The 14,932-nt window shown below is 42.9% G+C and overlaps 1 protein-coding gene across 2 annotated transcripts in view; it reads right to left on the reverse strand.

Moving 5' to 3' along the window:
• The window catches only part of pard3ba (par-3 family cell polarity regulator beta a), a 142,098-nt gene that overhangs the window by 50,635 nt on the left and 76,531 nt on the right, over positions 1–14,932 (reverse strand). For both annotated transcript variants that reach the window (XM_058651980.1, XM_058651987.1), the window contains 2 exons: positions 856–969; positions 185–490 (listed from right to left, as the gene is read on the reverse strand). In XM_058651980.1, coding sequence (XP_058507963.1) covers positions 185–490; positions 856–969 — 420 coding nt within the window. The remainder of the gene's footprint in view (positions 1–184; positions 491–855; positions 970–14,932) is intronic.

Here is a 14,932-nt window from a genome sequence, read left to right on the forward strand (position 1 = left end):
GAATATTCATATACTCGAGACTGTGTGGAGACTGAAAGACGTGGTGGCTCGATGTTTTATGGTTTCTGACGCCATATTGTGCAAAGACTATAAAAATGTGCTAAGAAAAGTCTTATTATAGGTATTTAAGATATAAAATGAAGAGAGAGATGCAGCAGAGATGCTCCTCCCACCTCTGACTCACCTGCTGTTTGCTTGCTGATTCTGCTGATTCTGCAGATGAGGAGGTCTGGGCTTGTTGACCTTGGCGTAGAGACCGTCCAGCTCCTCAGCAGAGACCTGGGCCACGTGAGGTCCAGATGCTGCTGCTGCTGCTGCTGCTGCTGCAGGGGAGGGCGTGCGGCTGGCCAACGCCTGAGGTGACGGAGGCTGGCGGAAGTGGTCGATGCGGGCGTAGTTGGGGTCGCTGTCGTCTTCCTCCAAGTCGGGGAAGGAGCCCGTGTCTGGGGTGGCGTGGCCGGAGTGGACCTCAGCGTAGCGAGGGTCGTAGCTGACGTGAGAGAATGAAGAATGACTTTCTCTTCTCAAAAGACATTTTATAGTCAACTGTTTATCTCAAATGCTTTTATTTTGAAATCCTATGAAATATCATTTTAAAAAAATGGACATTGCGATATCTTGACAGAGTTTTTCCTTGTATAGTTATTTTCTTAACCTTAAAGGGCAGTAAAATCACAAAAGTGACCACCAATAACTTTAGCTCATCACAGCTTAGATTTCTCTCACGTGAAGGTTTCTCTTCCATCTTTGAGGATATTTTAGTAAAAGTTGAGATCCTGACTTTTTGACTCATAGTTTGTGCTTCTTTCTTTTCCTGGATCCTGACTGTGAACTTTCTTAGAAGTGGACTCTTACCCGTCTCTGTTGTCGGGAACCCTGTGGTTGGGTTCCTCTTCACTCAGAGCCTCCAGTTTACTTTTGGCTGCTTTGGCCGCGTCTTTGCTCCGCTCGTCTTTCTTCTTCCCAAACCTGGAGACGCAGAGAGAGACTCAGAGTCAGGCGTGAACCAGCGGAGGATTACGGGCTTAAGTCGGGACAGAACTCTGCAGAATGAGCATCTATGTCCTGATGATAGAAGTGGATCTAACATCAGAGCAGACCCACATGAATATTTCAACGTTTTTGTCGGGAACAAAGCGGCCGTTAACTTCCTCGCTCTCGCTCTCTCTCTCTCTCGTGGCCGCCGCCGTCATCATCATCATCATCATCATCATCATCATCATCATCATGGTGATCACTGTGCAGCGTTTTCACAGTTAAAATACACTCCACACCTCTCAGCTTCACACTCTGAAGAAATTAAACCGAGGCCATTTCCTCTAAATATTTCATATTCTCTCTTTATCTCTCCGTCACATCTCGCCATTCTCTCTCTCTCTCTCTCTCTCCCGCCTCCTCCTCCTCCTCCTCCTCTTCCTCCGAGCTCCTGCTGAGCCAATCTAATGTCTGTGTTTATCTCATTAACAGCGAGCCACTTCTCATTACTGCTACAGGCGGATACGTGGTCTGAATGCTAACCGGCTGGAACCGAGTGCGAGCTCAGCTCGGCCTCACAGCACTCAAACTCAAACCTGGTCAGGGACACGGACTTGGTCCCGGCGCCGTCCTGCAAAACCAATTAGTGCTGGTTTTCTTTTAAACTAAAAACCCACTCACTTTGCCGATACCTGTGAGGGTTATTGTAGCCAGCGGCAGGTCACACACTCACCCTGCTCTCCTTTCATCACACTCCAAATGTGGCTGTATAAGGTTTTAGCCTCTTAAATAAACACTCACCTCAGAACAAATATCTGCCTACTCAAGTCTACAATATCTTAAGATTCTGTTTGTCACTTCATTTCTCTGTTACACGCACATTTGTAAACCGCTCACTCTCCCGCACCAAAGTCCATAGAGAAAATCAGCGTTTTTAGCTCACGGAGACACAGGAGCTGCTGGTCTGCTGCTGCCTCGTGTGGTCACTTTGTGTCACTGACATTAATCTGAACGAAGGATTTCAAATGCCGAATTTTACAAAACAACACATCTGAATTTACGGACAGAGGCAACAGTGGATCAACAACTCCTGTGTTGCTGTGATGTAAAATCGCTGATTTTCTCTATGGGCTTTGGTGTGGGAGAACAAGAGAACAAGTTTCAAAGCAACAAAACTGTTCAGTTCCCTGTCAAAAAACTGCAGTTTAACGACGAGATAAGACACATTCAAGGAATTAAAATGATTTTTTTTGTCATACATAATCTATACTATCCCTTTAAATCCTCCACCTGCAGCAGCCTTGTTTTATTTTTATTCCGTCTCCAGGTGACATCAGTGCCCGCCCCCCCCCCCCCCAGTCTCTGCATCATCTCAATTTATTTAAGTTGGAAAAGATTTTTTGTTCTTGATTGTTTTTCTTGAGCACTCACACATTATCATGCAGGAGGCAAACGCTGACGACCAATTATCGCAGTGAAGAATCGTACAGTGAGGACGCGGCGGAGAAGCTGTGTATCAGCGCCATTCATCTTAGTGCACGCGGAAATATGTGATTATCCACAATCCCAGGTTTATCTGTCTGAGCCGACGCTGACGCTGACACACACACACACACACACACACACACACACACACACACACACACACACACACACACACACACACACACACACACACACACACACACACACACACACACACACACACACACACACACACACACACACACAGAGAGAGGGAGCTTTAATCAACATTCTGCAGGGGCAGAGGTCCACACTTGGACCCATCATTATTTCCGCATTAATTAGGGAAAAAGCAGCGTTTTTCCTCACTGCATTGTCTGAAAGAAGAGGGAAGGAGGAAGAAGAGAGGGGGAGATAAGAAACGGAGAGAGTGGGACTCCTAATTAGAGACATGTACCTGCCATAAGGGAGGTGATTATCCTCCACTCTCTCTCTCTCTGACGCTCTACCTCATCCCTTCTTCTTCTTCTTCTTCTTCTTCATCGTCAAACTCACACTTTTTCCCCCACAACTCGTTAACAACCGCTTTATTTAACAACCGCTTTGTCCCCCCCCCCTCCCCCCCTCTGTTCCTTTTTGTTTTCTTCATTAATTCTTCCTCCCCTCCGTCCGTCTGCTCTGTCACTCGCTCACAAAATGTGACAGTTCATTTCCCGTCAAGTGCGAGACGGACGGCTGCCGTCGCCGGATAAAGAGTAAATAAGAGAAAAGGAAAGAAAAGAAAAATAAATGACACGTCTTTATCCTGCCAGCTCGCGGCGGAGGTGAGGAAACACACAAACACACAGACACACAGACACACAAACACACAGAGACTCGGAGAAAACACAACTCACTCACGGTGAATTTGCATTTTTGTGATAATTATGAAGTGAAAATGCTCTTTGCAGCTCACCAACGTACAGTCCTAGTCACTTATTGTGACACAAAGGGGGAGGCTGCATGTTTCCAGTCATTCCAGAACATTAAGTCTTTTTTAATATGTTAAATTATTAAATTTGTTTACTTTTTATGTTTTTGTAACGCTCGTATTACAAATTTGGATCTGATGATCATTTTTGGTTCTGTAAAGTGTCATTTTGTATAAATTTGTGATTATTTTTAGAACATCAGTCACAGGTTTTTACAACAGTTTTGGTTCTGTAGATTTTTCTTGGCATTTTTGTATCACTCATGTTGTGTAACCTTTGTCGTCTTCTTTTAACACGACATTTTGTTAAAAGTTCGTACCACGTTTTTGTAACATTTTTTGCTGATGTTAGCAATATGGGGTTTTTTTGGGGACAGTTTTTTGGTCACTTTTTTTGACGTTTGTAACCATGTAACCATATCATGATGATGTCAACATTGTTTTTGAAATGCTACATTATTATTTTCTGTAAAACATATTTTTGAAACATTACAGCAAAACCTGCTTAAATCTCTGTTTTTGTAACATTAAAATTTTTTGTAACGTTTGTATCAATTTCTTCCAACATTTGTAAGATGTGTTTGTAACGTAACGGAATTGTGTAACATTTTATAGTGATTTAAAAAAAAAAAAGTTACTAAGTTGTTTTTGTAACAGTATTACAAAATTACAAAAACATTATTACAGGATTATTAAAGTATATCTTACAGCCCTGTGGAGAAGCTCACATACATACACACAGTTCTCACAAACACAGGTGAGCAGCAATATATCAACACAGGAAGCGCGCGCACACACACACACACACACACAGACAGGGTTACTCTGTGGGGAAGTGCAAACAGCCTCATGGAACGGGACATCTCATTAACTTAGCATTATCTACCTACACAACCACTCCATCAAACTCTCATTAGGGGGAGGCAGGGGGTCCGGGTGAGTCAGGCGGCTCTGGTGTCCCACTTAACACACTCCTCACTGTCACGGGAGCCGCTTGGAACCATTATTAGCGCGTCGCTGTCATCATTAGCCCCGCTGATCCCTCCGTCTCCCCCGTGTGTCACCCTAGCGGGGCTCCGGGTTCCGAGAGGAGCCGACGCTGGACTGTTAGTTTGTACTGAAGAGACAGAGAGTTCCCTCTATAATGCATTTGCGTCACAGTGATATTGTTCAGGTTTGTATATATCGTCACTTCGGTTTATTTTTGTTGCTTTCTTTGCAGATGATGTGATTCTGTTTCCTGCAGCACAGAAAAGGAGGGGATTTGTTGGTTGTCAGTTCAAATACTTCTGGGGTTTTTCCACAAGTGATGGGAACATGGACTGGTGTGGTGTTAGCAGTGACGCAGGCATTGTCCCAGATCTTTGTGAGGAAGAAGGAGCTGAGCCAGAAGATACCACGAGAAGACGACCATGGGACAGACGGAAGAATGTCTCCTTTGACGTCAATGTTTTGCTATCCCCTTCATGGAAGAAGGTCAGGTCTTGATGTTCCTCAAGAGCATGGATGAGGTTCATCATTACTTTATGGTACCTGGTACCTTATTTGGAACGTGATACCTTTTTTGGTACCTGGTATCTTTTTGGTACCTGATACCTATTTTGGTAGCTGGTACATTTTTTGGTACCCGATACCTTTTTTAGAACATGCTCCGACGAGGTTCCAAGCTAGCGGAGCCGATGCGACGGCTCAAAATGTGGCGCCAACAGACTGTCGACCACTGATTGTGTCAGTTAAGTGTCATCACTGGAAGAGTCATGATTCTTGGGTTCGACACAAGAATCAGAGACAGAGGAGTCTGGTGCATTGACTGACAGCACTGCTGAACGCCGGCGATCATGAGCCCAATCACAACCACGCTCAGTGGTATTTCAGTTCAGTGACTGTCAGACAGAATCTGAACAACTCTTTTTAATCAACTGATTCTAATGATTCAGTTACACCCAACGACTGCTTTGATGCGGCCATGCTATGACGACCCTACCCACGTCTATGAAGTAATACAACAACTTGCCTGATACCAAAACGAGTAGTAGTACTAGAACTGTCTGATGGAAAAACTCCATAAAGTGCTTCTGCCACCTTCTTGTCCATCTTTGGATTCCCTTCTAATCCACTGACTCTTCAAAGAACATCACTTGCAAAGACATTTCCTGGACACTGATATAAAACTTTTAGCTCCTTCCTCGACCTCGTCTTGTCCAGGAAGACCTCAGATTACCCCAAAGAGGAGATAGAGAATATAGCGAGGGATAATGATGTCTAGAAACCTGTTTAGCGCGCTGCATTTGTGAACCTTTTCAGATAATTGGGAGAAAGTACTGTCAGAGCTGCACAGAGCTCCCAACATTCTTGGGAAAATGTCCCAGGACTGTGTGCGGTAACACAAATGACTATGGACAGGCTCCAGAACTAGTCCAGTGGTTCTGTTTCCCTCCCTTTCTCCTTCAGTATGTGCTATAAAATGACGTGGAAAACACTCATAACACCTCACAGACTTTCACACATGTAAGGAAACAAAAACCCTGATTTGGACAAAATGCAGCCGACCATTCTCACACTGCGAGGTCAGCTTGTCGGGGAGGAAGTGGCCTGTGAGTTTAATTACGGCAGCTACTGTCGCGGTGGTGACACATGCTCAGCTTTAGCCACGAGCTAATGAGGCTCCACATGCAACTCGGACATCACAGCGAGCCAGTGAGGCAGCGGTGTGATGTCACCGACCTGACCTGTGAAATTAACCCTCTGAGCAGAGAGTGGCGCAGGAAACACACGGAGTCTGTTTAAAGAAAAACAAGTCCAGTCGCTACCGAGTCAATTTGTTTTGGATAACGATGAACAGGAGAAACAACGATCTACACTGACACCACGCCACGAAGGTTAAGTCGCTCTACAGACATATAAACTAGATCAGGGTCTCTCAATCCTGGTCCCTAGGGGCTCCGGGCACGCACATTTGTCGCACCACAAGTTTATTTGTCCGGGGGCAGATTTAGCTCAAAATCGGGGGGGGGGGGGGGGGGGGGGGGGGGGGCATTTGGAGCGCTACGATTCAACTCTGACTCTTATAGAAACGTCTGCAGAGAGGAAGCAGCACTTGTGGTTTCACGACACCATCCCGAGTTTTATCGACAATTAAATGAATCTGCGGCTACTTTTATGATAAATTTTTGCCGCCTAATTGTTGTGGCCCGACCCACAAGAAGCTGATTCTGTGGTAAACTCTTGGTAAATCATGGACTCAGAGCGGATTTACCAAAAACTAGTGTTACTGTTATTGACATTACTCTTCCAGTTAAACTTTCAGTGACGCAATGGATTACGATGAAGGGAAATTAATCTGGAAGTTGAAGGTCTAGAATAATGTCCTCAGATTAGATGTATTCAGTCTGTCAAGTTTTTGCGATATATTGCTCCATCTCCGTGGATTTAAAGCGACACCCTTGACTACTATCCCTATTAACACACACAACATTCAAAGAACGTTAGCCCATGGTCCTCCTAAGGTTCTTCTAAGGTTCTCCTGAGGTTAGTTACAACCAAAAAAGAAACTCACGTTTGTGTGATGTTCTCCTGCGGTTTGCCCCCTTGTGGTATCAGCAAAACATTCCCGTTTGGATGTTTTTTGGTACTTAATAGAAAGTTCTGAGAACGTTGTCCAGAGGTTTGGAATGTATGGATTTAAACTAGTGCTTCATTAAAGTTTTAGCTCCCAATATAAAACGCTTTATGATTGTTTTTAATCCCGGCTGCGCTGTTACGACGCTACACTTTGTTCTTCTGGAAACATTACATTTCAGGTGAGTTGTTGCCGGAGATAAGGCTCTGCGGATCTTCTATTTCAGATCTTTGCTTCTTCTCAGCCTTTTTTTGTTTGTTTCCTTCAGTTTAGAGTGCACAGTGTGTCCCGTCTTAATAAGGTTTCCTCTGCTGTTGCAGCGGGAAGCCAAGTCTGGTTATCAGCAGGCGTGACATGAAGCATTATGAGAGGGCTTTTGTGCAGGAAGTCACGTTTTTCAGAACAAGGACGTGGATGGAACTGACGTGTGTGAGAGTGTGCGCTGTATTTCAGATGAGACGCGAGCCGTGCCGACTCTGATCTCACTCTTCTTTCCATTGATGTCACTCACATTTGATTCTTTTAATGGCTGCGTCGACACACAAATCCAATCTGCTGCGATTTTTCAACTCTGATTAGCATCGCTCCACTATGTGATCATATATATAATTATATATATATATATATATATATATATATATATATATATATATATATATACACATACACATATATGTATATACGTATATATGTATATAATATCTGATTTGAAAAATTGCAGCATATATACTAATCAAATCAAAACATTATTTTGAAACAACTTATATTTTTAAATAACAGAAGTTACTCCCAAGTTAAATATTGAACATTGTGACGACAATTTTAACTCACACTCAGATTTCGCATTTTTGAGGCACTAAATGTTGGCGAAAACAGACGGAAATTGGCACGCAAATCAGAACAGGCGAAAAATACATAAAATGAGGGAAATTGGAGAAAATGGCTCAGTAGCGCCCCCCAAAGGTGAAACTAAGTAGCACCAAATTTAACGAAACCTGCTAAAAAAAGTCCCAAAAAAGTCTATTGGGACCATGGCCAATGGCCACCAACGGGAAGTCAGCCATTTTGAATTTGGCGTCCAATTTGGCACATTTCGTAAATGAAGAAACACGTGTAAGAACATTAATCGTACAAACATAATAAAAACTGTGTCAGTTTGTGGCAGACGCATCCAAGATGAAAAGTTACCAAAAGGTCTTGCAGATTCAAAAGGGGCATGGCCACGGCAACCATTGGAATTTTGGCAATTTTCGACCATCGCCGGAACACCGGTCTGCAAGCCATGACCTCCAAAAAGGAAGTGACCTGTAGCTTTGCTGCACATGGACCGATCTGCACAAAACTTCACGCATGGGATAAGAGACCAGGCCAGAACACAGCCGCACATTTAAACTGAGTCAAGGGCATAGCGCCACCTGTTGGCAGGGCTCGAACAACACTGCTTACAGCTAATTTTGGTTGATTTTCACGTTATTTTTCTGTGTGAAAACTATTATTTTTGTGTATTCCTCAATCTCCACCATCCTCTCCTCCCTTCCTCCTTCTCTGGCACCTTCATCTTCCTTCCTTATCCCCTCGTCTTAGCCTGTCTTCTCCTCCCTCCCTCCTTCTGTCTGAAGTACTTGGTTCTCCAGGGATTTGGTGAGGTGTTGATTAAGACAAGCTCTCCATATCTGCTCTGCTCTCTCCCACGAGAACAACCTGCTGTGCTTTCATACCCCCCCCTCTCTCCCTCCCTCCCTCTCTCTCTCTTTTTCTCCTCCAGGTGTTAAACTACAGTCGCATAGAAATAAAAAAAGAAAACAGAAATTATTTTTGAACGCAGGGCTGAGGAATCACATACCGAGCCTTTAAGTGTGTGTGTGTGTGTGTGTTTTTATTAAGCCACGATTAGCATCTGTTTTCTTTTGCTTCCTCTGATTTCAGTGATTCGCAGACGCTGATTTGGGCTCAGAGAAAAACACGGAACATTTAACATTAAACTGCAGGTCTGGTGTTTTTAGTCCTTTGTTAAACAAACATGCACCAAATAAAGGCCAAAAATAACTCAGAAAACCCTAATACTGATGGTATTTTGCTTTTTATGAATACTATTAGTTATTTTTTCTAATTAACACTATTTTTGTAAAATTTTGTCTTATATTGAAGTTTCAAAGCCCTTGTTGACGTAATAATTTTCTATTTCTTGACTCTTTGTTTGGTGTTCATTATCTGATGTTTTTAATGACATTTTTTGGATGTACTTTTCCTGTGTATTAATGACGTGTATTGTTATATTATATCGGTAAAAAAAAAAAATGGACAGGAAGTTGATGAATAAAGAGGAAAATAAGAAAATAGAGACGTTTTAATATTAATAGTACATTACATAAATTATTATAACTTATATTAATATTATTATTATGTTGGATATTGATGATTTTTGTGTATTTTGAATCAGAATGTATAGATTAAATGAAGTTAAATTTATTAAATGAAAGGAGACGTCAGGTGTCAGGTGACCTGCCGTGACCTTGTTATCGGTGTCAGTCCATTCCCCCCCCGTGTGTCCCGATCCTCACTTCCACCAGGAAACCACAGCACACACATTTTTAACAAGCTGCTGTTTGTGTCTATTTTCTGCTGTGTGTGTGTGTGTGTGTGTCGTTCTGTCTATTTCCAGCCCTGGAATATTTTCCGACTGGTCTCACCGCGGAGTGAGGCAGCGTCGTGTTGCCAGAACAGGAGAAAGGAGACACAGTGTTACATCACAAGCCTCTGTAGTGTTAATCTCTTCCTCCTCTTCCTCCTCCTCCTCCTCCTCCTCCTCCTCTCCTGCTCTGCCACAGATACATACAGAGCAATCTAATTACTGCGATAACATTTCTGCTTGGCTGATTAACTGTTCTCCCTCTGCCTCTGAAGGAAACATCTTATGCCTCCATATATTCCTAAGCTCCTTATTCCTCCCCAGCCGAGCTGCAGCTTTGACTCACCCATCCTTTCTCTCTTTCTCCTCCTTCGTCTCACACTTTTTTATGGCTCCTTCTTATTCTTAGAGTCTCTTGTTTGGTCTCAGAGGCAGACTCTCACTGCATCTTTCTTTATTCCGTCTTTTTTCACTCACTCACTCACTCACTCACTCACTCACTCCATAGAATAAAATCTTTGCTTTCTTTCTAACTAAAATCCTTATTGACATAAAAATGTGTGTGTTTGGTAAAACCGTACAGTCATGAAGCAAATGACGACAGTTAAATGAAAGGGAAACAGAATCTGTGATGTTTGGTGGCACCAGGTGAATTTAAAGGATGTTGAGATTAAAAGCTTTTAAAGCTTCATCTTCAGCTACTTTTAAGTTGAATTAATTCGATTCAATTGTATTTGTTTAGCGCCAAATCACATGATACATCATCCCTTTACAATATTATAAAGAGGAGAGAAACTAGGCGTCAGTGGAGAGGAAAAAGCTCCAGAACCAGACTCAAACATGTGCGGCATCTGCCAAGACAGGTTGTGGTGAAAGGAAAAATGGGGACAGAGGGGCATCGTCTCCTCAGATCTGAGCTGTAAAGTTAAGGAGATCCTGGAAAAACTGTTGGAGCAGGGTACCAATTGAAATTCAAAAGTCCACGCCCCTTTCCTGAAAGCCCTGCCCCTTTCCAGAGCACAGGAACGCACGGTGCTTGTTCACCGAAAAGCGTAGTTTTTCACGCGGCTTAAAAATCTCCATCACAAACTTTGTTATAAAACTCGTTAAAATGATCCAAATCCACGGCTGAACTTCATAAAACATTTTCATTGTTTCATTCACCCACGCGTGAACCATAACAACTTCACCAGTGAATGAATGAGTGAGTGTTGTCCACTCATGTATAATGTTTGCGTAACAGCAAAGTCGCCGCAGCTCCAGATGAGGGTCAAAGGTTAGGGTTGAGGTTCCTCTGCGTACAAGAAACACTTGACCTGCTGGATGAGGTCACTCTGTGTGTGTGTGTGTGTGTGTGTGTCATTAGCAGACTTTAAATGACAGAGGAAGTCCATCAATCACTGATGACATGAGGAACATGAAGAAGACATGACTGGACGGAGGTGTAATGGCTTCCTGGCGCCACGTGTGTGTGTGTGTGTGTGTGTGTGTGTGTGTGTGTGTGTGTGTGTGTGTGTGTGTGTGTGTGTGTGTGTGAGTCAGATCAAATGCTAACCGGTCATGACTGTTTCCTGTGGCGACATGAATACCTTTAATTGGCTGAGTGATGACGGTCAGCGTCCGTCCGTCCAGGTCAAACTCAAATGTCAGAACTCGATCGACGCAAATGGACGCTAGTTACGGGGAAATAATTTAGTCAACAGACGTCGGGATCGGATTCCCGCGCTCGATGACTCGTGAAACCTGGAGCCGGAAGAGTCTGAGGAAAGTAGGAGTATATTTCAATTATTTTAAACTACTGTGTTGATCTGTGTTTCATTTCCTCTAAACTCTTGTGTGTTTGACTTATTTAACATGTGAAGCTACCGTCAGTGTCAGAAAGGCACTAAAATGTAACAGGTTTAGTCAAAGGAGAGAGGTCATTTTTTTTTACAATTTTTGGTCAACGATTCATAGGTTTGAGTGTTTTGTTTAAATCATAAAAGAGGTTTTTTGTGATTTTTCAGCTTCTTAAATGTGAATATCGTCAAAGAAATCATTCAAACTGAAAACAAAACATCTTTTCCAGGTTTGAGAAACACTTTTATGACCTCGCCAGTGTCAGTGCTGATAATTAACTATGAATATTTTGTGGTTTAAAACAACTTTTATGCACAGAAATCAGAAAAACTTGATAAAAACTAAACATTTTACAAATTAAGAGGTTAAAAAACGATGATTTTTTTTATTGATCGTACTGTTATTAAGTTAAATTAAGTTTGACATGAAAAATCCTCTGAGTCTGAAGTCTGAAAGAATGAGGTAAGAGAACTACAAAGGAGACGCAGGTGAAGTCTGGACATGAAAGACGACATGAAGAGCAAAGAGGAGGAGGAGGAGGAGGAGGAGGAGGAGGAGGAGGAGGAGGAGGAGGAGGAGCAGCGGGAGGTAAAAGGCGGGGGGGAATTGTTGTGACTGCCCCTTTATCAGCTGATATACATGCATGAGGACTTCCTCCTCGTCTCCACTGTCCCTTCACTTCACTGTCCCTCTGATTTTTGACGGACAGCTCACATCAACTTCAGGACGTCCGTCCATCGCAAGTTAATTTGTTTTTGCAGCAGCTGTTGACGCTGATAGTGTGTGTGTGTGTGTGTGTGTGTGTGTCCAGAGTTTTCAAATTAGAATAACCTGCATAAACGCCTGCATAAAAAAAATCTGCACTCTGAAGGAACTCAGTATCATTAAATCCAATATTTTCTCCATAAAAATGTCAAAATGCTGCTCAAATGTCAAATGATTAAATCAGATTATAACAAAGCTTCAAATCCAGCTTAAGTCTACGACATCTTCAGATTGTGTTTGTCACTTTATTTCACCATTATTCACACTTTTCTGACAGGAAAACACAAAGTTTGTAAAGCGCTCCCTCTCCCACACCAAACCCCATAGAGAAAACCAGCATTTTAAGTGTGCGGCGGTCACAGGAGCTGCTGGTCTACTGCTGCCTCGTGTGGTCAGTTTGTGTCACTGAGGTGAATCTGAACAAAGTATTTCAAAGACAGAATTTTACAAAAGGACACATTTGAATTTTCTGATGGTGGCAGCAGTGGATCAACAGCTCCTGTGAGCCGTGATGTTAAAATCGCTGCTTTTCTCTATGGGGTTTGGTGCAGGGACAGAGAGCGCTTTACAAACTTCACTTAACAGTGAAATAAATGAGACAAACGCATGTCGCGAGACATCTGTGTGTCTCAGGCTGGTCCTCGGTGAGGACTGTCCCTTTAAGACGTGTCAGTGTGTGAGGATTATACATATTTATGGACGAGGATTAGACGTATAACGGTATAATCCAGCCGGTTTGAAGGATATCACTTGTGTCGTGAAGTGACACTTGACGTGTGTGTTGTGTCCCTGCAGTCGTCCTGGACGCTGACACGTCCCGTCTGTGTCCCCCTACGTCCTGTCACTCAGGATCAGTGTTACCAGTGTGTGTGTGTGTGTGTGTCACAGCAGGACACACCCACACACACACACACACACACACACAGAGAGAAGCTGGTGTTTTGATGATGCGTCTGTTTACAAATCCACAGACAAAAGGACACGAGAGGATGCGGCGGCGTCTCCTCCGCTCCCGTGTTTAGCAGAAAAATCTGCCAATTAGCGCCACCCGTTCCGCTGTGGTGGTATCGCGGCGCAGCAGGACGTGCGAGGTTGGCACCTCCCTCCTTGTCTCCTTCCCTCACTTCCTTTTCTAGTTTCGTTCGTGTTTGTTTTGTCCCATACTTTGCGACGGATTCAGGGAAAACGATGCTGTTTTCATTCTTATGCTTTGTACGCTGACTTTCAAATATAAACAAATGTCTATACAAAGAGACAAAATACTAAAATAATCTCAGTTTATATCTCGCGTCGCCCGGTGACACTCTCCGTGCAGCACACAGAAAGAAAACACAGAAACACAGAGCTCGTGAAATGAGGCTACGACGCTAAAGGTTTGACTGACAAACACAAAGGAGTGCAGCGTCACCACCCGCTCCACTGCTGTATACACAAACGCTCCCTCATCAACAACGATAAAAACTAGAACATTCCGTGACTCATAAGCCCCTCCCCCTCCCTGTTCCCCCTCCTCCTTCCAAGCACCTGTTTCTCACTGTCCAAAAGTCAATGGGAGCTTTCATCAGAACTCTCTGCGCTTTTAGGTGATTTTAAGAAAACTGCAAGTCATATGAAAATGAAAACAACACACCGGGTTAGACGACAACCATAGCAACGTTTTGATGTAAAAATTGTCTGTGTAGGTTGGAAATTGTGGGCAGGAGAAGAGTTTGTTTAGAGATTTTTGTCATTCTTTTCCTGGACCTCAGCTCGAGTGTGTCAGTCTGGCCACGCCCACACACACTCATTATAAAATCTGGAAAAAAGTAGAAAACTTTAACTGCCATTGTGTAAAAACCGTAACAGATATCAAAACGTTGACTTAAGTGAGAAAAGTCCAGAGTCTTGTGACTCGTTTAAAGTTTCAACCACGTCTCTACGTCAAAGTGTGACGACGCTGTGTCGCTCCAAACTGGGCCGGGTTCTGATAGTTTTTACGACCGTTTCCCATTCATGTGTATGTGGAAAACATTCCAAAAGTTAAATGAATTAGAAATACATTTTTAGGAAACAAGATATGAAGTAGAACAGGGAAAGGAAAGGAAGGAAGGTAGGATAGGAGTGTGTGAGAGACATGTTTGGGTAAATTAAAGGTGCATTACGTATAATCCCAGCGCTGGTTAATGCACAGCGATCCTTTGATTCACCCTCTCATCTCTATATAGGTCTATTAATGTAAGTCTTCTCTTTAGTAAAATATGCATCAGGGCCGTATACATTTATCATTTAGCAGAGAGGAGCGATCACCTTCAGCGTCTCCTGTGTATATAGTCTTTATCTTTACATTAATAATGTATACGGCAGCAGCAGCAGCGCAGAACATCACCTGTCATGTATGAAGATAAAATAATCACGGCTGCCTTTCAGAAGGTTCCCACAGACCACGAGTCACTTCATTTAAATGTGGTTTTATTCCAACCGTCACCTTGATTTTGATCAGATTTACACGTTTTCACAGTCAAATTTTGGACGAATTTGTCAAGAAATGTTACTTTAACTGAATCAACACATGTTAAATCATCTCAGAGGTTGTTTTTTTGAGCATAATCTGACTTTTTTTGACTCAAATAACACGACAATTATCATTTTAAGACACAATATGTGACATTTCTGCATTAAGATGGTTACATAT

The sequence above is a fragment of the Solea solea genome, chromosome 2 (assembly GCF_958295425.1).
Source record: "Solea solea chromosome 2, fSolSol10.1, whole genome shotgun sequence".
NCBI classification, from domain to species: domain Eukaryota; kingdom Metazoa; phylum Chordata; class Actinopteri; order Pleuronectiformes; family Soleidae; genus Solea; species Solea solea.